General features: G+C 37.3%; 2 protein-coding genes and 1 long non-coding RNA gene across 4 annotated transcripts; 2 read left to right on the top strand and 1 right to left on the bottom strand.

Annotated features, from left to right (window-relative positions):
* The first annotated feature begins 1243 nt into the window (after positions 1-1243).
* LOC111326001 (succinate dehydrogenase assembly factor 2, mitochondrial) lies at positions 1244-3416 on the top strand. The gene is made up of 3 exons (XM_022929917.2): positions 1244-1497; positions 1600-1635; positions 2842-3416. The coding sequence occupies exons 1-3, from the start codon at positions 1247-1249 to the stop codon at positions 3065-3067; spliced, it is 513 nt and encodes a 170-aa protein (XP_022785652.2). The 5' UTR covers positions 1244-1246; the 3' UTR covers positions 3068-3416.
* Positions 3367-22023, bottom strand: LOC111325997 (DNA polymerase delta catalytic subunit). Of its 2 annotated transcripts, XM_022929912.2 has the most exons (22): positions 21624-22023; positions 19994-20226; positions 18865-19062; positions 18189-18369; positions 17267-17499; positions 16450-16806; positions 15864-16055; positions 14933-15021; positions 14678-14788; positions 9383-9496; positions 8915-8960; positions 8716-8817; positions 8177-8272; positions 7862-7999; positions 7644-7745; positions 6992-7062; positions 6742-6894; positions 6217-6319; positions 6014-6146; positions 5249-5362; positions 4742-4895; positions 3367-4229 (listed from the first exon to the last, which is right to left on the bottom strand). In XM_022929912.2, exons 1-22 carry the CDS (start codon positions 21847-21849, stop codon positions 4133-4135), a joined length of 3243 nt encoding a protein of 1080 aa, XP_022785647.2. In that variant the 5' UTR covers positions 21850-22023; the 3' UTR covers positions 3367-4132. The 2 variants fall into 2 exon arrangements, 1 of the variants encoding a protein (XP_022785647.2); XR_015992184.1 differs by lacking the exon at positions 6014-6146.
* Positions 16032-17737, top strand: LOC148722209 (uncharacterized). The gene is made up of 2 exons (XR_015992186.1): positions 16032-16419; positions 17295-17737. It is a non-coding gene; the product is annotated as an uncharacterized LOC148722209 (long non-coding RNA).
* Positions 22024-22058: the final 35 nt, after the last annotated feature.

The following is a 22058-nucleotide window of genomic DNA, read 5'->3' as shown; positions in this document are numbered from 1 at the left end:
TTAAAAAACGGAGCTCTTCGATAAAACACCTGACATAGTGGAATATTTTGAAGGGGGTAATACAATTTTCTGGGAAAACGGAAGAGGGGGTCAGTCGTCACAAACAAAATGTTAAGGGGGGGATAAAGAAAATCGATTGGCAATTAAACTGGCTGTGAAAAATGAAGAGATCCCATACTGAACTCTAATGCAGCTTAAGCCTACATCAAAAGAAGAAATCTACACTTTGTTCCCTTTGGTCATTTGAAATGACCTTTTCAAGCAAGTGACAAAGGCGAAATATCAAACTTGGAAGGAACGTATACTGGGGGTCGCGATGACATGAAACATGTTGACTTCAAAAGACTAAGGAAAGGTTTCTACAGTTTATTTGAGGCTCCGTCTTACTTGGTAGTTGGCATGTGAAATGACCATCTAAAGCAAGTGACAGGCGAAATGACGTCAGGAAGGAACGTAAGCCGCCACCATCCCCACCGCATAAAAACATGGAAAGAGTAATGTCATTTTGAACCAATCTGAAATGAAATTACCGCATTTACTCGAATAAGCACCGCATTTGAGACAAAAAATTGTTAAGCACTGCCTTCGGAATAATTTGTTAGGATATATTCTAATTGCTGGATAAATTTGTTAGAATTTATTGCCTTTTTTCGAGAATTTCCACATTCAGTGAAAAATGCATGGAAAAAGGGGTAATAATGGATCTGTCAAGTTTGGATGTATTGCACATGCAGAGTACGAGCTGTGAAATTGTTTTGATTTTCGAATGCACTCAAAACATGCAAATAGGGATAAACAGATATATTACAGTTGTTATTGATCGCTGGAAGTGCACCCTTAATTCGCGCAAGAAAATTTTGGGTCGGGGGTTAGTTTTCAGAAGGCAAGAATAGCTCATGAAAACAAGCTCATGAAACAAGGATATCCCGTGAAATTGTTAACCTTCGAGCGCGGAAATCTTAACGATCTTCTTACAATTAATATTTTTGCATCGCATCCCTGCCCTAGTTGGGAAGTGACAAGCAAGAGACACGTTCACAATGCCTTTTGATTGGAAGAAATAAAACCACATTATATTGGTTATTAGTTGTGAGGACATAACTTCAACGGAAGACACAACTGCAACGCTACAACCGGGACCTTCAAGAAACAGGCCTGAGGCCCCTAAAGGACCCTGGGTTTCAGAGGCTTTCAGCACCACCTTTCAGATGATTTAGACGGCAAAGAACTAGAAACGAATACTGACATGAGCCTGCAGACCAAACAGCTGACATCAACAATGGCCGCCTATAGGCAACCTATCTTGAGTTTGTTTGGATGGAACTTTCGCCATATCCTACATCGATCACGACACTCTCACTTAATGAGACCAGAAATGCGATTTTTATCCGACCAAATCATCGACAGTTCGGACACAGAGCCACCTATACCAGTGTATAAATCGCCTCAAAACGAACCGGTTGATCGCAAACGAGCAAGATTACTCTACCAAAGCAGGTACACATACAAAACTGCTGAAATTCGAATGGTGCCATCGATCAGAAAGATTCTTATTATTCTAGATAAGAGTTGGTTTAATTGATTTTCCATTTGCTTCAGGAAGCGTGGAATGCTGGAAAATGGACTCTTGTTAAGGTAAGGAGTTGTCCATTACGATGAATTACGTAATACGGTTTCAGTGTAACTGTCGTTTCACGTGGTATTAGTTTTGTTTAACAGTAGCATGTGACCAAAAGCCTACAATGAAACCTATGAAAGTGAAAATGAATCTCAGCATACGCGGGTAGCTCCATATTGAAAAGTTGAAAACTAAGGATAGCTATGCAGCTCGTCTTGAGAAGTTAAATCTATTATCTTTGGAAGACAGAAGAGATTTTATTGACCTTACTTTCTTTTTTAAGGCACTGAAAGGGTTTGTTGACATTGATGCGTCACCTTTTGTGGATTTTTACAGTAGTTTAGATTATTATTCCTTAAGACATTTTATGCAAGGACTAATTCCCTTAAATATTCCTATTTCCATCGAATAGTAGATTCTTGGAATATGGTGCCTGTTGACATTCGCACTGCAAATTGTACTGGTAATTTTAAATTTAAAGTGAAGAATTTTCTTATAGGTAAATCATAATTTTATTTTTCTTTATTATAACATAGTATCTCATTCATTCTATAATGTATTGGGTGATCTGCTGTTACATGGGGTCTGGGACTCTTGCAGATTCTCCTTAAAGCATTATTTTTTTAAAAATTAATTAACTGTATCATACCTGCACCCGTGTGTTATTGCAATAAATAAAATTAAATAAATATTTCATTATGCATGCCGTTTTTGGACAAAGAAAGCTGGCGAAAGCAATAGATCGCCTTTAGGACTACAGCATTAGCTTAGAATAGTGTGGGGTTGTTCGGAAATCTTTCCGGGCTCAAATTAAAGCTTCTACAGTGAGGAGGGCTTGAATATGTTCTGGAACAACGCAGTGTTGAGTCATCCTCGGTGTAAAAACCTGATGAGATTTTCTTTGTTTCAGAAGGTACTGTTGCTGTACGCTATTGTTTCTGTTTTGTTGCCTTTGTTTTACGTCACTTGTGAGCTTCACAGGTTTTTACACTGAGGATGAACTGCAGTGTCATTTGCAACCGCGTGGATCTTATGTGTTGTTAAGGGGGCTGTAGGGGAGTGTTACATCTTCATGGGAAAAATGGCGATAAACTGTAAACACAGAACAACCTTGAATATGGGTTAGATGGCTAGAGGCAAACCCCATCTCCCTCCCTTTCAATCTACTGAAAAGTCTTGCACTCTGTTAGAAATTACTTTTGAATTTGATTCTGAATTGGTAGCACATTTGCAGATAAGCATTTAGATGGTCTGAATGATAACCAGCTGGATCAATATGACAAGCTGATAAATGAGCCAAGCAATGACTGGGAGATATACTACTGGATGACAGACAAGAAACCCACACCAACGGAGTATGACAATCCAGTTATGGACTTGCTTAAGATCCATGCAAAGAATGAAAAGATGGAAGAACGTATAAGACAACCCGATCTTCAAGCAAAATAATCACAATTTAACATCTTTGAAAGGGTTATCTACCTCTCATTTGAATTTTAAAAACTCTTTCTGTGTTTGTTGTTGACATTGGTTAAGCCTGTAATAGTTATTTAATATAAGGATTACTTGAAGCAACTATTAAGGCTCAAAGAAACAACTGATAAGGAAATAAAAGATTCTAAACAACACCAAAATAATGTTGCTCATGCAAGAGGACATAACATTTCAACTGTTATGACAAAAGAGAACTTGGACATAAAGTTTTGAGTTGGTTGTTTTTGACTAATAGAAACATGATGCACATTACGTAGTTTGTCTGTTTTTTAATAATACAGCTCAAAACAGAAAATTAACTACACTTTCAAGTTTCTTGTTGTAGTTATTACACTAATGATATAAAGACACTGAAAATGTCCAAGTTAATGATTCTTGGGGTCCTGGGGTCTGACTTTTACCTCTGCACTCAGGGTTGCACTGAACACTCCTTTTTGTATAGGTAATCACATGATTTCAAGTGCAATTTGGAATAAATAAGCACGAGTAAATTGCATGAGTCCATAGGGTGAGTGCAATTTGTGGTCTTTGAAAAAATTTACTATTGCTTATTTATTCCAAACTGCATGAGAAAAATCAAGTGATTATGTATTAATATACATGAAAAAATACAAAGTAGCTTATCATAATTATGCAGAAGAAAAGTATGTGCATTACGTGCAAATATAATTTATTCAATCCCTGCAAGTGACATTGTGTGTTCAGTCAAAACAACCGTGTACGATCAAAACAATAAGAAAACATGAAATTTTCACATCTGTAAGGCACACAAAAGTTCAAAATCCGGCCAAACAGCTCAAGGAAGTATTCAGTGAGTTTGGTAATTCTGTGAGTTTCTTTGATTATTGATCGATCAGATTGTCTGGTTTGTTACTCTCTTTGCACTGAATTAACTCTCTTCTGCACTGAATTACCTGAAAACTGCATTTCTCTTGACTAATCAGAACTAAGTACTTTTTTCATGTATATTATTAATCTAAGTGTAATGGAATTCTTTATTTTCTTTTAATGGAACAGTGATCACCAGGTACAATTGCCAAATCTCTGAATGAGTTTGTCCTGATCACAGAGGTCCTTCTGGACTTTCTTTCTCATGTAAAAGATGGGGCAATCACGGCTGAAACAAAGGAGGTATCAACCATGTAAATGCTTAACACAGTCAAAAAGTTTGATGGATTAAGATTTTAAAATAGTTCCAAGAGAATTTTCATTGACTTGAAAGTACTCTGTGAGTAAATAAGCAACTCAGTTTAATCATACACTCCTAGTAGCATGTCACTGTTTAGTTTCTATGGCACAAACTGACTCAGAATACTATGACATTTATTCAAGATGGGATACTGGTTCACTGCAGGTTAACTCCTTGCAGTTTCTCATTGACCCTACAACTCCCAAGATCTGATTGTTGATACTCCCCTGTAACTGCTACACATTTCTTTCCAAACTGGTTACATATTAATCACTCTTGGGAGTTAAATGGTTACCATTTCTGGGTAGCAAGAGGAGACAAGAGTGAAGCATCCTGTTGAAGAACACAACTTAAAAGCCCAGAGTCTATGATGTAACCTTGCATTCACCCTATCTCTTGGCAAAAATAATTTAAAATCAAAGTATAAACTTTTTTCACACCTGGTACACAGTACATCAGCGTGCAGACTGCCTTGACAATTTTGACATTGAGTCCAAAGCCTTGCAAACTTTTCTTCCAGTGCATTAAGATGGGAAATCTCCTTTTGATAGAGACCAGACTCTTTAGGCTTGCAGTGTTTACAGACAGCAGAATCTGATAAGTAAGGGAAAGGATGTGATCAACATGTCTAACACATCTCGAAAGAGTAACAAAAAAATTGATTCACACCAAATCTCCAATTTTTGACTAAAATTACAGTTAAGATGTAAATTCTTTTTAAAGTTGTATTTATTTGGTGGTTTATAAGAATTTTCTGAGTCTAACTCAAGGCTGTGCTCTAAGAAAAATTGAAGGGAGCCCAGTGCTCCAGGGTGCCCAGTGTGTGCTTTTTATGAAAAAACTAAGATTCCCAAGTCTCCCAAGAGTAAAACTACGGTGCCAGGGGCCACTGGGAACTGCTAGACCACAGCCCTGGTAACGGCTTAATTTTGACAAGGTATACTCACTATTATTGTCAAGGACTGCTTTACAGCCAAGGCAAGTTTCTCTCTTCTTGGTGAACATGGCCAGCTTGCCTACTTTTGATGTTACAATAGTTTTTGTGAGTGTATGTTGCCCTTCTGCAAAGATATTAAACAAAAGAATTACAAAGTCATTAATTTTTGTTTTGGTTGATTCAGAGAACCACATAAACAAACCTTATTACACAACTCGGGCAGTCAAGGGGCTAAAATCAACCAATCAAAATGCTCTATTGCCGGTCCAATATTCTCTAAGTATTGGACCGGGGCACTGTCCCGAATGGTCCCGAATGATACTGCACTTGTGTCCCTTTGAACTTCAGTCATAATTATAATAAATCTCTTATTAACCAAGCTTGCTCAGGACCGTACTGGAAGAGTATTGGCCCTCGGTCTTTTTTGTACGGACCGAGGGCAGCGAGGTCCGAACTGTCAAGACCTTGGGCCGATATTCTCCCAGCATGGCCCTCGCGCTTGGTTAATAAGATATAAATACTACTCAAAGTCTCACTTGGGATTGTCATGAAATGCTCTTTCCCAAACCATTGGTACAAAACATTTATATTTATTTGAGAGCATTGTGAAACAAAAATTAACAGGCTCCTAGGGTGGCTCACTATGGAATCAAGTAATAACACAAGTTGATGTTATTATGTTTGGCTGCATATGAATGTACATTTGTATGAACTGTATATGCCTCTCAAAGTCACTGTTTATTTACGATGTAAGAGAAAGAAAATGCTGACTTACTAAGAAGCACAGAAGTTGCTTTTGCCTCCCCCAGAATAGGCTCAAATATTCTCAGCAAAGGATTTGACAACTGATTCTCAAGGTAATACTTTGTGTCAATAGGAATGTTGTTTTCCAACACATAAATGGGATCCTGTAAACAATGAAAACTTAGTAATATATTTTTAAAAGAATCGAGATGTTGGAAAAATAATTCTATTTACCTCAGCTTTTTCATAAGCTTTCTCTCCTTTAGCACCTGCAATGATGACATATGGAACTCTGTCTCCTAGCTTGGGAGCAGAACCAGCATCACGTTTCCGCATTCTGTTGAAAGCCAAAAGAAAAATACCATCAGATGGAAGACTTCTTTTCTTCACTTACATGTGCACAAATTATCTCCTAACTGCAACAGTTATGCAAAGCCAATCAACTAGAAAATACTTAGAGCACTTTTTGATAGTGTCATAAAACCAAAACTAAAATAATTACAACTGCCAAGCAGAGGAGAGGAAAATACCCTGATGAGCCAAAATAAAAAAACAAGCAAACTTCCTACAGTACTTGAAGGGCAGGCCTACCAAGTCATGATTGGTGTAAGTTTTGCATCTGATTGGTTGAGTGGAGTGAGTTTTCCAGACCAACCACAGGGCAAAGGAATAAAGAAAAACCAATGCCATCCTGGATTCCTATCAACACTCAATGGAAAATTTCTCTATCATGGCTCACAAGTTTGTTGTAAATCAGACCTTTCTGCCAGCTCAGAATGTGCCTGTTTCCCAGCATACTCATCCCCTGTCTTTGTCAACTCCTTTGTTATCACCAGCTGTGAAATATCAATTCTGTTGCAGAGAAGGTCTGATATCACTTGCTTTGTGTATTCCACTGCTCCCATAGGATCCCTGTGGACCAAAATACTTATGACTTAAAAAAAATGATGAAACATAAAATTATAAAGATCATGTGAATTAATGATGAGTGACCTTTAAAGTACTGTACCTCTCAATGAGAATTTTTTGTAAGCAGGAATTGATAAGGTTTGCAACAAGAGGGCAGTTATCTCTTCTTACCTGTGAAAAGAAAAGAAAACCAACTATCAACAAACAACCTACACTGTTTTAAAGGCCATTATTATCACAAAGCAGTATTGAAAAAAGGTAGTCCTGCCAGCAACCCCTTACATAATAAAACTTTATTTCATCTTGAATTAAGAGTAGCCAAAGATAGGCTAGTATCTCCGAGGAAAAAAAAGAAGAAAAAAGAAAAAAAATTTTTTTTCAATCCTAGAATAAAATGAATTACTATTTACATTAACTAGAAATAGTATAAGAATATTATTATCATTATTATCAGCTCATCATATAATAAAATTATGTTGATGAATTGCTAAAATGGAACTATTATTTAAATACGAAATAGCTCTCAAGTTATTCGGTAGAGCATTCCAGTACTTAGCAGCTGTATAACTGAAAGAGTTTATACCATAAGCAGTAGAAACAGGTCTAAAAAAAGTAAGAATATTGGTTCCTCTCTTAGAATAGTCAACAGATCTCAGAGTAAACAATTCTTTCAGGTACTGTGGGTAATGTTCAGAATTAAGACATTTCCCTTCCAGGAAATGATCTGCTAAAGAGTTCATTAGCCAACTTACTGTTTCTATTCCCTTGCAGTCCATTTTATCATGCTTATCAGCTTTTGTGAAGTACAAGCCAGCATAGCGCTTCTTGCTGATCAGGAGATAAGGAAAATATACCTGAAACAATGTACAAAATTGCATTTAAGGCACACAGAAAAATTAACAGGAGAAATATATACTTGGGAAAGGATCAGGCCCCTATATTCTAAATACTCATCAACTTGAGGTCTTACCTTCTCAAACTCTAATTTGATAGGCTTAATGAAGTGTCCAGATACATAGCTTGCAGCTTCTTTACCAAGTTCCATGCTCTCTGCAACAGAATCTACTCCAAACTTGACCATCACAGAATCTGTGTCTCCGTAAATAACCTAAAAGCACCAAATAGGGGGTAAAAGGAGAATTCAACCATCCACTAACCAGCTAAATCACACATTCAATAAATCACATGTAGCTTGTAATATTGTGTTTTTATTCACTCACGAAACTTTGTATACATCTTTGTGGGTCCTTTGTAACAAACACAGCATTAGGTCATCAGCATTTACCTTGGCACTTGTCTTGTACCCATTGTCCACTGTATATTTTTCTTCTACAAGTTCTTTTGTTCTCTCAATCATCATGCGTCCAAAAGCTGTCACACTCTGCAGCGAAAAAAGATTTAAAGATTTTATCATCATTGTTTCCTTGTTAAAATATTAAACCTTGAAATCTAGGTTAAACTTGTAGAAGTTAGAAACCAGTATCATGGTTGCAAGGGTTAGAGTTAGAGTTCCCAAAAGTGGACACTGATGGCCATGGGACAAGCAATCAGTGGACATTTTAAGTGATCGACTTAAGTGATTAACATGCACCTTTTCAGCCAGAGGGTCTTGTCTGGATACAGTGCTATTTTCCTTGACTAATTTTCAAGAAAATGTATAGCAGCTATGAGTGAGAATTAATAAACAGATCTTAGGAGTTTAAGGGTTAAATAGAGCTGGGAACAAGATGCACTGCCTACCATTGGTATTATTTTACTAAGAGGGGGGTTTGGCAGAAAAAAAAAAAATCAACTGATCAGTTTTTTAGAACTAAAACAACGTACCTGTGAAATTGGTAGACAGGGAAGCTTTCCAACTTGCGCTCCAGTGAAACCATACACAGAGTTAGCACTAATCTTCAGAGCCAGCTGTCGTCCATCAAGAACCTTTGGTTAAAAACATTTTAGTTGACTGAAGGGCAAATACTCTCAATCAAATCATTGAAGTGGAAAAAATAGATATTTGTTGAGTCACAATTTGTACCTTCTTCCTGAATGGGTCTGTTTCTTTCTTTAGATCTTCTTTAGCTCTAAGTTAGAAGATTCAGGCATCATTGCATTAGACCATATCATCATCAAGCATGTGCATTTACTTTGTTGCAGTTACATAATAAAATTATTTCTATCCTTTATCAAAAACAATGGAGATTTCTGGAAGGCTAAAATGTATTTAGCATAAATTATTGTTCAGACTGTTGTTGCCAAATTTTTCCGATTTTATTTTCTCGATGCCCTCCAAAATCACAATATCATTTTATTGTTGCACCAGTTTGCATTGTTTGAGTTTATAGCTAAATTTTTTGGTTGGTAAGATTATGCCAGAAATTATGCATGAAATTGCCTAACATTGAAATCCACACCCACTGCTTCAACAGTCCACCACTTAAGACATCCAGAGGAGGAAAGAACAGTACAGAAGAACACGCAGTAAGTAAATAATATCACATCATACTTTTTCCTTGCAGACAACAAATTCTCAAGAATTTCAGGCAGCAGTCCTTTCCTTAGAGATGCCTTCACAAAGTAATCTCCTGAAGGGGTCTTGATAAACTCATCAGGTTTTAGACTGAAATATATAACACAAAATTAGCTATTTAAGGTTACCGTGCACCTTCAGGGGTGTCTCGCGAGCAAGTGATGTAGATATCTAAACCCTTATATAAAATTAAAGCTTATAGGACCGGCTATCAGACCATACCAAAAATTTTAAAAAAAAAAATTGTCGAATTTTTCACGACTTCTAAATGTGAGTGCCCGAATCATCTTTTAAGAGCTACAAGTCAAAGGGAATTTGTTTGATTGCTCTCAAATTTCGACAGTAACTAGTTTTACATATAAACAACAAAAACAAGTCTCCGAATTTTTTATTTCTAAACACCTTTTTTCAAGAGCAATTTTTGTACAATCACTATACATCTTTTTAATCCTATTTCAAAAATGTTCTGTAACTTTTCACTGAAATTAAATATGGCAAATCACAGACACTTTTTTTAGCGCTTTGGCCCCGGAAACAGAGGAACACAGTAAATAAGCGAAAAACAAAATGGTTTGACATGTAGTGTTCAAAAGGTGATTCGGGCCCTTGTATTTAGAAGTCGTGAAAAATTTGACAATTTTTTTCAAAATTTTCAAGGTATAGTCTGATAGCGAGTCCTATAAGCTCTAATTTGATATAGGGGTTTAGATATCGACAGTTTAAACCGGATGCACTGCATCGCTTGCACGCGAGACACCCCTGAAGGTGCACGGTAACCTTAATTAAAAAAAGACAACCTTAGTATAACCATATGATGATGATCATGTCAATAATAATGATAATTATAATTGTAATTGTTACAACAGGGAAGGTTTTGTGGCCAACAGACAAGTGCCAACTGCTTGTTTCACTCTAGACTTGGCCAGTTTTTGCGTCCTCAACAGAGAGACTCCCACGCACTCTAGTCCTAATTACATCTACCTTTATTGCCAAATCAAAGTGCTTATATACATATTGGTGGCTAGTTTTTATGTGATTAAATATGCGAGGGAAGGCACGTGGTTTCCTTTCTAGTAAACACCTTAAATCGAATGTGAGCATGTTTTGTTCTACCCTATTTAGGTACATAAATCCTGCTCTGTTAAGATTACACTTTGAACAGTTTTGCATGTCACAAGGATCATATTTCTGCTTTACAATAACCTAGTAATTGATCTATTCGTAAACTTAGGACGACAAGTCACGTTTCAATGTGCTAGGGTCACACTTTCTTTAGTTTTACTACACAATAATCAATACTTGTATAGCCCCGAAACCAATTCACTCTAGGCCCTTCAAAAGATTGAGAAATAAGAACTAAATCAAAGTTTGAGCAAAATTAAAATTGCTATCAAAAAGCCTTCTTTTTACTCACTCATTATGATCTCAATCAATGAATCAATCAATCAATCAACTTTATTTAACGAGGGTAACACAGGACAGCGCTTCAACCGAGTAACTAGTGGCCCTCAAACTAAATTTGTAAAACAAAGTTAAGTAACAAAATACATGTCGTAAAGAAAGGAAGTATAAGTGTATGTATGAATAGGACTAACTTTAGTAAAAACTATAATTACACTTATAAAAATATTCTTACAATGAATATCTACAAACTATAATTACAATAAGAATACAGCTGGGATAGGTTGAGCGAGAGGAAGGTTATGAAATGTTGGATTAGCATAAAACTATGAATAAAATTAAGTTCCAGTTACGCTAAAATGATCAACATCATTGTATCTGGTTAAAAAATGTCTATAAATAGCCTTTCTGGATGAGGTTACACATGTTACTTTCTTGAGGTTAATAGGCAGAGAGTTCCAGAGCCTGGTTGCGGACACGCTAAAAGTTCTCCCTCCCTCAGATACAGGATTATATCTGGGGCAGACGAGGTTTAAGGCACTGTACTACCCACTGCATGTGTGTAAATCTGCATTGCATTTAAAAAGGTCATACATGTAGCTGGGGCAGTTTCCTTAAAGGTGGTTAAGGACTAGTGAGCACTTATTGACTTTAGCTTCATTATAATATGGGAGCCACCCTAATTTAATTAAAAGATTTACGCCATTTGATCTTGTGTCAGCTCCCAAAATTACTCGGGCAGCACGTTTTTGCAGCTTGAGGATTCTCGTTAAGTTATCAGCTGAGCAGTTTGACCAGACAGTTGACCCATACAACATTACTTGTTTGATCATAGCATTGTAGTAAAGTGTGCACTGTTCAATAGGGATGAATCTCCTTATCTTTCTAAGAACCGCTATTCTCTGGGACAACTTCTTGCACAGTTCCTCAACGTGTACATCAAAACTTAAGTGTTTGTCAATAGTAACCCCAAGAGTTTCTGACTATCAACCTGTTCTATGTCAGAGTTAGCAAGTTTGAGCTCCAGTGAACAATTGTCAGTTGCACGGTATGCGTTTCCCTGTAACAAGGAGACATTTCATCTTCGCAGTGTTTGTAACCATTTTGTTAGCAACCGACCACCGCGAGACATCATCTAAGTCCTGTTGGAGGGCTGATGACATGGCAGTAAGTCGATTAGTCATGTCTGATGATAAACTGAGAGTAGTGTCATCTGCGTAGATGTCAACGGTAGAATGCTGTGCCGCCGATGGCAGATCGTTAATGAATAAGAGGAACAAAATGGGGCCCAAAATACTCCCTTGCGGTACTCTAGCTGACATACCTCTTGGGGAGGAATGACAGCCATTGATGTGTACATACTGTGTGCATCCACTTAGATAACTGCGTAGTAGTTCCAGCTCGCTATCACATACCCCATAGGCTTTCAATTTCTCTAAGAGCAGACCGTGGTCTATGAGGTCAAAAGCCTTTTTATAGTCAATAAACACAAGCCCCGATACTTTGTTCTTGTCCAAGTCAATGAGCAGCTGATAGACTAGGCACATAAGGGCAGCCTCAGTGGAGTGAAATTTGTGGAAACCGGACTGAAACCTGTGTAGTAGGGCGTTTTCCTCAAGGAAGTCGCAAAGGTGATCACAAATGTGCTTCTCGAGTAACTTTGAAAGTATAGGAAGCACGGTTATTGGCCTATAGTTGTTCTTATCGTCCCGGTTTCCTTGCCCCTTATAAATGGGAGTCACTTTACCAACTTTCCACTTTGTGGGGAGGGTTTGTTTTTCAATACAGAAATTGATCAGCTTGCACAGGGAGTCTGCAATAGCAGGTGCAGCAATTCTCAGCAGTTTGGCACTCACTCTGTTGTTGCTTGTAGCTTTGTACACTGGGATAGAGAGAAGGAGATTAACAACTTTTTCCTTGGATATTTGTGGAATATTAAATGTTCCAGGGGCCTGGGAAAGGGGAGGTGGAGGAGGGGGCCTGGCTCCAGGAGACGAGACATTGTTAAGACCAATCTGAGAGGTCAGATTTTTCTGCTGATCGACGAAAAAGCAATTCAAAGTCTCAGCAAGGTCACCATTGTTAGTAATGATTTCACTCCCGTCAACTAATTGCTGCAGTTCGTGTTCCGGGCCGTCGTTACCTGTCAAGCATTTAATCAGATTCCAAAGTTTCCGTGAGTTATGTTTGTTTTCAGTGAATTTGGTCTCAAAGTATATTTGCTTTGTTTGCCTAATTAAATTTGTCATGTAATTTTTCGCTCGCCTGTAGTTAAGCCAGTCGTTGACGGAACCGCTTTTCTTGGCTTTAGTAAGAAGTTTATCGCGCTCCTTAAATCTGTCGAAGATGTGGTTATTGAACCAGTTAGGTTGGGACTTACGCTTCACTCGCTTGTGTTTAAGAGGAAGGAATCTATCGACTACGCCTTGGAAAATATCGTACCAGGTATCAACAACGTCATCAGGATCATCAAAAATAAACGCAGAATCCCAAGGCGCTTCTTTCAACGCAGCAATAAACTGTTCCTTATTAAGATTCTTGATGCCACGGTAGGTGATTGTCGTATGCTCAGTTTTGTTTTGTTGCACGCCCTTGTATGTTCTTGTCACAATGGTTGGTAGGTGATCTGACATACCAGTAGCTAATACCCGCGCAGGGTGACTACTCCAGATGTGATCGAGGCAGGTTTTGGACAATGGTCGGGTAATTTTCCATTACAAGTTGTGACATATTCAAATTTTGCAGCGTTTTTATGAATGAATGTTTCTGAAGTTTCATGGTGCATAGGAAATCGATGTTAATGTCTCCCAATAAAATGGTTTCCTTGTTGAGAAGATGTATGTTAAGGTAAAAGGTAAAGGTAAAGGTCTCTATTTCTCTAAACAACATACATGTTTAGTTACAATTTTTTTAAGGTTGAAATCAGACAGGCGCCTCTGGCAGCCGTGTTTAGTCCATAGCGATTTCACCTACCCACCCAACCCACCCCAGGGAGGACATCCATCACACAGTAATCTCGTGCAAGGGAAATTAACGTCTCCTACCCCAACCCTGCAGGAGACGGGACCTCCATTTATTCGTCCCTATCCGCGAAGACTAGAATATCTAACCATTTCTTGATGTTAAAGAAAGAAAGCATATTCTTCTCAATTAATTTTAAGACCCTGAGTGTTGGTCCAACCGGTATTGAACTCTCGACCTCCCGCACAGCAGTCTGGCGCTCTCCCAATTGAGCTAACCAGGCAGCGGTTCTCAATGTTTTTCCCGAGTCTCTTGTCATCAGCCACTCTAAACGAAGGAGGCCTGTAGACACCACCAATAAAGAGAGTGTCTCAATTTGTAGGAGGAGACCTCTAACCACAGGATTTCTAGGTCTTTGGCTTCGAGGTCTTCCTGTCTCTTAGCCTGAAGCGAATTATTTACATAAACAAGTATTCCACCACCTGATTTCCCCATTCTGTCCTTTCAATGAAGCTGATGTCCGTCAGTGTTATAGAAAGAATCCAGCACTTTTTGGGTGCAAAAGGTCTCAGATAGAATTAGAATGTCCAATCTATCATGTTCATTGCCAGGTCAAGTTAAGAGTGACCGGATCTCTGCAACCTGACATTTTCCTATTTTGTTATAAAATATAAAATTTTGTGAATCGTATATGTTAGTGACCAATTCTTTCCATCTGGAGACTAAAAAGACAGTACTCAGTCACCATTTGGTGTCTTATTGAACCCTGTGACTGAACTCAGACATGAAACTAAAACTTACAGTTTCCTAGGCTGCCTGTTCACTCTATTCATGCAATAATAGTGTGTTATAAACGAGGTATAATCTATGTTGCCAAGCATGTTAACAAGATCATGACTATTTACTTACTTTGCCAGATCACTATGATGCAGAAGAGAGGTGTAACACAAATTGTGAGCCATCATGATAGATGGGTACAGTGAAGAGAAATCAAGTGTTGCAATGGGAATGTCGTAGTACCTGGGAACACAAACAAATAAATAACTTTCACTTGCTAATAGGGATATAATTTTCCTTGAGTATTTTTCTGCCAATCAGACATAACCGGTAAAATATTCATTGATTTAAAAAACAGAGACAGTTAAATTCATTTGAGGAGTTTACCCTTTAGATGGTTCAATGACAGTGGCTCCAGTGTATTCATCTCCAGCCTCTGCCTTGTGAGCAGGAAGTAACAAATCTTGCTCTTTTGACTACAAAAATTGCACAACATAATTTTAATTTGAGGAGAGTGAAGTTGTAGTTTACAGCCTCTCCTTGCAAACTCCTTGTTGTTTACATTATTGCACAGCACAAAATTAAGTTAAAGCAGCAAACTAACTAGTCTATCAGCTGACTGACACTTCTATGAGAAATACAAGCTAATCACAGCCCATACTCATTATCAAAAACTGCAGGAATCATTTGCCCACACAGAAAAGCCACTATAATGGTAAGAACTTTCCCAAACTAAACCTACATACGAAAAGTCTGTTGGAGCCAAATTCTCAAGCTCTAGGGGATAAGCCTCGTGTTACAAGGTAAGTTGTAACTGTTTACTATCTTATGATCCATACAGCCCTGGGCACACAATCCCAAAGAAAACCATAGTGAAAGCTGATGTGTGTAGGGGCTGGGTGGGTTGACCTGAGCTGGCCTCCGAAAAAAGGCTGTCTAGCGTTGTAATCACATGGCTTTGTTGCAAAAAGTTAAAGGAAAAATCAGAGTAAAAAATGATGTATTGTGAGTTTCTTGTTCAGACCTGAAAATACAAACATAAATTTTTTATAGTGGAATCTTGTTTGTGATTGTCCCCTATGTACCTGTCCATTACCTCCTATTCAGATTTAAACAAAATTTTTGAAATTTTTAACTCTTGGTGTCATATAATTATGATAAAATACTTACTGTCATTGACTGTTGGGCAGGTCAGATGGGAAAAAATTTGGCCCTTGTGCTTGGTCTATACATAATGACCACAAGCCAAATATATATTGGTTCAGTCAATGTAAATGTAATACTAAATCAGTTCACTTACAGGTATAAGGGAACTCACCCTTCTGAGGAGCTGTGAAACAACTTTTATCTGCTGTCCTCTTGATAAGAGATAACTAAGTGGAACACCAGTGACTCGTGCCATCTCCATGTAGTTAATAATGCACATAAGTTTTTCTAGTAACCTCAAAGGAAGAATAGCATCTTTCATACAGTAAATGGCCAGTCTGCGACGGGTTTGGTCATTTCCATTCTTAAAAGTAAAAAAAGACATGCACAGGTCAATGAGGATAATTATGTTATGCTGCAGAGTTTCACCATTGTTAAAACTTATTTAAACCTTTATACTCTGAAAAAGTATGCATATACTCCATACTGCTCTCCATACATTTCCTGAGGTACTGGCAAGGAGAATTTGTTTAACAATCAAGAGCTTCTTTGGTCGGTGATCATCTCCTTTATCCCGGACCTTAATATGTGATTCAGGGATGACGCTGTAAGGAGAAATTAGATGCTACAGCCACTCTTAGAAGTTAAAGGATCCAACTCCTCAAACTCCAAATTAGAAGCCTTGATTACACCTCACAAAACTCCAATAGTCTTTGGGCAAATTACTGGTAAATACACAATATATTTTTTCTATGTACCTGTAAATCTGTAATAATATTGTGCTGTACATCCTCTTTCTGTTCTTGCAGAAAGTAAAAACTGACATAGTTCAGGGTGTACGATCTCAGCTTGTAATCTCTCAGCAAGGCATGTAACAAATCAAACTGAACACGTCCGGCAATGTTTATGACTTTGTTCTCACGTTTGCCGTAAGCACGGGATTGAAAAACTGTGTTTGATATGGTGCTCTTTTCATCTCTCACACGTCCAAGGAATGAAAAGGGCTGAACCTTCAAAGCTGCTGCTCGATTCAGCAAGTAGGGAAGGTCAAAGTTCACAACATTGTATCCAGTTATGATGTCAGGGTCCACTTTTTTGACAAAATCACTCCATGCCTTTAAACAAATGGATAAGAAAATAAGCAAAAGAAAATTAGAAACAGTAGTACCATTACTGTTCACCTGTTTAATTATGACAGTTTAGGATCATCATAAATCAAAAGGTACAGACAGTTTTGGTCACTGCTTTAAAAAAAGAAGAAAGTTGAGAACTTCACTTAGACTATAACCCGTAAGAAAACTAATGTTATAATATAGTGCTATCTTAACACTTAATCTTAAAAAGTCAAAGAAATTGTAAAAAAGTAAAATTTCCTTTACATAGCAGTCTACTTATGATGCAAGTTTGTCACTGACAAATGTATAGCATATGGCTCTTGTAACAATCATCCAAGTCTTGCAAGACATTCCCTGAGGATAATGAACTGTTTTGTCAGTTGAAGAAAACTTGGGAAACTTTTTTTTCTGTTGAGGAATTAGTTTTAATTAATTGACTTAATATTTAGCTGCAACACACCTGAAGCATATCTTTTTCCTCCCTATAGGAGAAAACATATGACCCTACTATTGGTGCACAGGAGTTCAGTGTAAACACATTTCTGATAAATGGATCCTTATCACCCTGGTTTATAACCATGTTGGCAATCTGAATCACTGAATCTTTCTCTGGTTCAGGAAACACTCCCTTTCTGCCAGCACATTCTATGTCAAAGCTCAAGATTCGAACTGGGGCCACTTTGGACCATTCACCTTTGAACAAAAAGGAATCATGACAACAATATGATTATTACTGTAAAATTCCTCTACCCATTATAGTCAGGATATTACAAAACAATTTTTCTGAATATTCAGAGAGAACTAAATTCTTGCTGAGAAACTCAGAGAAATGTAAAATAATATTTCTGTAATGCTGCTGCCAGTTGGGCCAAGGAGAACAAGTAAAGCAGGCACAGAATAAGTGTAAGCAATAAAATTTTTCTTCCATGTCCTTATTGCCAGTGTGAATGATCATAATACAAAAAACACGGCCAAAATATTTGAGTGTTTTTATAGTTTTCTAAGTCATGATAATTAGTGGTAATGAAACTGAGTTGAGTCCAATTCCAGTGGTAAATGACTATGACTGTGAAGAAAATTGGAAGACACTAAGTCCTGTTATCAATTAATCGAAACTATAACAAAACTTGAGAAACAAAGTAACCATCTTTAAGACATTTCCCTTAAAAAATACCCTGTTAACTTGGCAAAATGAACAACAATAGCACGTAATGCATGCCGTCCAATTACACAGATACATGTATACTGTCCTATAAAAAGCACTCAAGTAGGGCTGATGATAACCAATCACATCGAGAATTGTGCTTAGTTTTAACTAGTTCCCTAATGTATTGTAGATAATTTACAAGACAATGTATAATAGTTTACAATTGACTAATTACCTTCGGGGCTGTGACTTATGAACTCATCATAGGCAATATCTACTTCAATTTGACAATGAGACACAGGATTGACCTCGCTTTTTCCACTACCTTGGATGGAAGGTGAACGCACTTTGTATTTCCCAGCTGGTAACTCTATCCAGTTACAGCCCACAACACCTGTGTCTACCATAAACCGAACCTATCATGTTCAAAACAAGAACAATGAAAAAAAAAAAAAAGAAACAAACAGAAGAGTTATTACCTAAATCTGTACTGGGAGAATATCAGCCCGAGGTCTTGACAGTACGGACCAAGCGCAGCTCGGTCCATACAAAAAAGACTGAGGGCCGATATTCTTCCAGTACGGTCCTGAGCAAGCTTGGTTAATAAGAGATTTATTATACGACTAAAGTTCAAAGGGACACAAGTGCAGTATCATTTGGAACCATTCGGGACAGTGCCCGGTCCAATATTGAGAGAATATTGACCGGCAATCGAGCATTTTGATTGGTTGATTTTAGTTATTGGCCCTCTGACTGCCCGAATGGTGTAATAAATAATCAATAGTGTTATTTTGGATGCAAAGTGCCCACCTGGAGACCTTAAGGTAACAATTTTACACTAACTGATACATTTTCTTAAGAGGGTTCTTCTTGCAGTAATAAATCAAAGTTCTAAAAAGATTGTAACTTGCCTCATAATCAATATTGCTTTCATAAGTGGAATATCCTCTTTCTGGAAGATCTGCACATTTAAAGCCTGTCTCCAAAATCCGTTTAGCTGGTGCAATAAGTTTTGGCAGTGCCATGGTGATGCGAAGGAATGGGATCTTTCTGTTGCTATGATATCCATAAATACTCTCCTTCATCTCACAGTCAACAGCAAGGACAGCCTGGGTAATGAAGTAGTGCAGTTAATATCTCATTACACCACTAACATCAAAAGTCACCCAAACTGAACAGCTAGAAAGAGTTACAAAACTAATAGGAGGGTCTCATCTGGATAAAAAAAAAACCCCTTCTTGTTTTTGTTGCATATAATTTCGGACAAAGTTACAATGGAGAGCTAGAGTTTGATAGCAGATTCCTGGCTGCATGGTAGTTTTTATTTTTATCTCCTGAGCTGGCAAGATGAAGTTGTATAGTAATTCCCATTGAATAACATATCAGATCCTCTTGGTGGGGGAAATTAGAGTTTGTGGTATTGGACAATTCTTTTGGGGTATTTCAGTAATTTTTATCCTGAATTGCAGTATTGCATTATTCTCTGGCATTATGGGACACAGTTTATCAACAAGTCATTTTGGACCACTTACAAAAAATTATCCTCCTAGTCCTCCACTGTTTTTTACATTGTCCAAAATCCATTTTGAGCACCAGAAAATTTTTCAAAGACCACAACTGGACCTTTCAAAAATTTACAAGCTTTTATTTTCACCAATTAAAAGAGAAATCATATAAATAACAATCAAGACAAAAAATCGTCACAGAAAGTCAAGACAGACGAAGTTTTGACAGCACCCTCTATTTGTAATTTGCACTACTGTTACAATTTTTCACTTGTGTTACATGATAATTGTACTTGTTTTCAGCCAACCATTAGTGTTTAATTTTTTTTTTTTTTAATCACAACTGACTTAACTTTCATTAACAAATTCCTTATCATTATTTCTGTTATTTTCTCTTAACGTAACATACAGAGTAGTGGCTTCTTTTTTTGATGGTATCGTGGTATTAGCCAAACTTTTGGCAGCATTGCACTGTCCAGAACCCCCTAATTTACCCCTCCTCTTGGGTAAAGCCTCTCAAATGCATGACACTTACCTGAGTCACATTATCCTTATTGGATCTCATGTCTACCAACACAGCTTTATCGAGACAATCCTGAAATACACTGCAGTAACTCTGCTGAAAGCCTGGAGGAGCAGGGACATAAAAATATGGTACAAACCCATGGATATGACAAAGGACACTGTTCCCCTCCATTGTCACTCCATACATCTGAACTATCGGCACTGGACCAACCTTGGAGCCTGGCATTCCCTGCAAGGGTTTACCTGCAATGGAGAACCATAACGGAAATGTTAATCTTAATAATATGACTAGTTTCTTTTTAGTATTCATTTTATCATTCCTAACACGAATTGAAATCAGGCTTAAGGGATTGCACCGTTGATTACTTGCAAAGATGGTACCAGCCGAAAACAGTACGATTTGCAATGCTATCTGTGACCAGGCTCACAATTGTGCATGACATTGCAATATTTTTTTTTATAATTTTAGAATTACATCTTCAGAAACTATTTCCTATGATAACCAAATTATCATACACACAGGATTTGCATCATAAATTTCCTTTAGAATGATCACACCTAACTTCCAAAATTTTTTTGAGAATTTCCTGCTATTGTCGATTCCTTATAAAAGTACAGTTAGTTAGTTTAACTCAGTAGTTCAGAGTGTCGAGACCAGCACTTACAAGCTCAGAACCTCTTGGTCACAAAAAAGTAACTCCAATACATGTAACCTCAAGTTAGTGACCTATTTTACTGAGGATTTGGTATGTCACATTTGACCTATTATTGTATGCCTTACAGTTTGAGTTCAAGAATAATATGGTTCATGTGTACTAATCTCAATCCAATTGTTTAGTCTTTGCTTGAATCCTTATATTAGTTGATTCATGTTCAAAATGTGTCAAGATTGCATTCACCTTTCAGAACATTGCATTTATCTATACTTGACTTAAAGTTCATTGGTGAAATCAGATATTTCACTACAGTCTTCATTGTTTAGTTCATCAGTAATGACAGATGTTGTCCTGTCACTGAATGAGATTTTGCCAGTCTTCCTAGTTTTAAGTCGAAGGACAATATGAAATTGTGATTGAAATTAGTCTTATCTAATGTTATGTTGTTTTGAGCTATTGTTTTATCAGTATTGACTTGTTTTCAGTCATTTCATGTATAATTCTAAGAGCCTGCCATTCAATAGTTCTATGTTTGGTTAATTGGATTAAGTCTTTTAAGTGTCACACAATGATTACTGTTCTGTCATGCAATGCTTTACAATTGTCTTGTTAGTGCCTTGCTATTGTATTACAATCGATTGTAATTTTTACTAATTGTTTTATTTCATTATTTTAAATCATTGAATTGTTATTTGTCATTTATTATTTCTTTTAGCTTGCAATCACCCTTTCTCTTTATCAGTATTTCTTTTGTACTTTCCTGTATAAATAAATTTTATTGTGGCTATAAGTCTGTCTCGTTCAAATAACAACATCAGAACCTGCCTCGGTCACATATCTCAGATAGTTTTAACAATCAAACCCCATGCATCTACGTATATCAGCTAATGTAAGCTTGTACAATCCTTTCTTTTCTGTCAAAAAAGCTCCAATTTTTAGAATGGAAAAAAAACTGTCCTTATTCCAACACTTTAAGGTACAAACCGATGTAATTGTCAACCTCCAACTGCTGAAATATGAGGCTTTCAGTGGTTGGATTTAACTTTGGCGCGGCTGGTCTGGACCACTTGTGAGCTGGATGTTTGTCAGCTACTTCACCGAGCAAAGCTAACTCTTCTTCGAAGGTTCGCGGGTTTCCCCCATCATGGCGGGATCGTTTTGCAGAGCTACCAACCTCCTCGCTTCCTTTGCGTTTATGAGCGTTATCCATATCGTTTGAACCTAGCTAAAAGGGAAATCTTGCACAACCACAATGACCTTTTCGATACCAAATATTTCAACCAATGTATATATCGAAAATGGCGGGAACATTACTGAACTAAATTGCCGCTGAACACTTTTTAAATTACGGCCAACCTAACCCTACTCCCCACGAGACTTAGAGGCACTCTTCTTCGAAAATTCGTGAAATAAAATTCG

Source organism: Stylophora pistillata, chromosome 10 (assembly GCF_964205215.1).
Source record: "Stylophora pistillata chromosome 10, jaStyPist1.2, whole genome shotgun sequence".
NCBI lineage: Eukaryota > Metazoa > Cnidaria > Anthozoa > Scleractinia > Pocilloporidae > Stylophora > Stylophora pistillata.
The sequence above is the reverse complement of the archived record's forward strand: the minus strand, read 5'-3'. Positions and strand labels throughout refer to the sequence as shown.

What these genes read in the sequence shown, in the direction of transcription:
- LOC111326001 (XM_022929917.2), top strand. Translation starts at nt 1,247, where the DNA reads ATGAGCCTGCAGACCAAACAGCTGACATCAACAATGGCCGCCTATAGG. An exon ending in AGATTACTCTACCAAAGCAG is followed by an intron (nt 1,498 to 1,599) that starts GTACACATACAA and finishes CATTTGCTTCAG; the next exon opens with GAAGCGTGGAATGCTGGAAA. An exon ending in GAAAATGGACTCTTGTTAAG is followed by an intron (nt 1,636 to 2,841) that starts GTAAGGAGTTGT and finishes CTGAATTGGTAG; the next exon opens with CACATTTGCAGATAAGCATT.
- LOC111325997 (XM_022929912.2), bottom strand. Translation starts at nt 21,849, where the DNA reads ATGGATAACGCTCATAAACGCAAAGGAAGCGAGGAGGTTGGTAGCTCT. An exon ending in ATATTATTACAGATTTACAG is followed by an intron (nt 16,056 to 16,449) that starts GTACATAGAAAA and finishes TTTACTTTTAAG; the next exon opens with AATGGAAATGACCAAACCCG. An exon ending in ACTGCAAGGGAATAGAAACA is followed by an intron (nt 7,063 to 7,643) that starts GTAAGTTGGCTA and finishes TTCTTTTCACAG; the next exon opens with GTAAGAAGAGATAACTGCCC.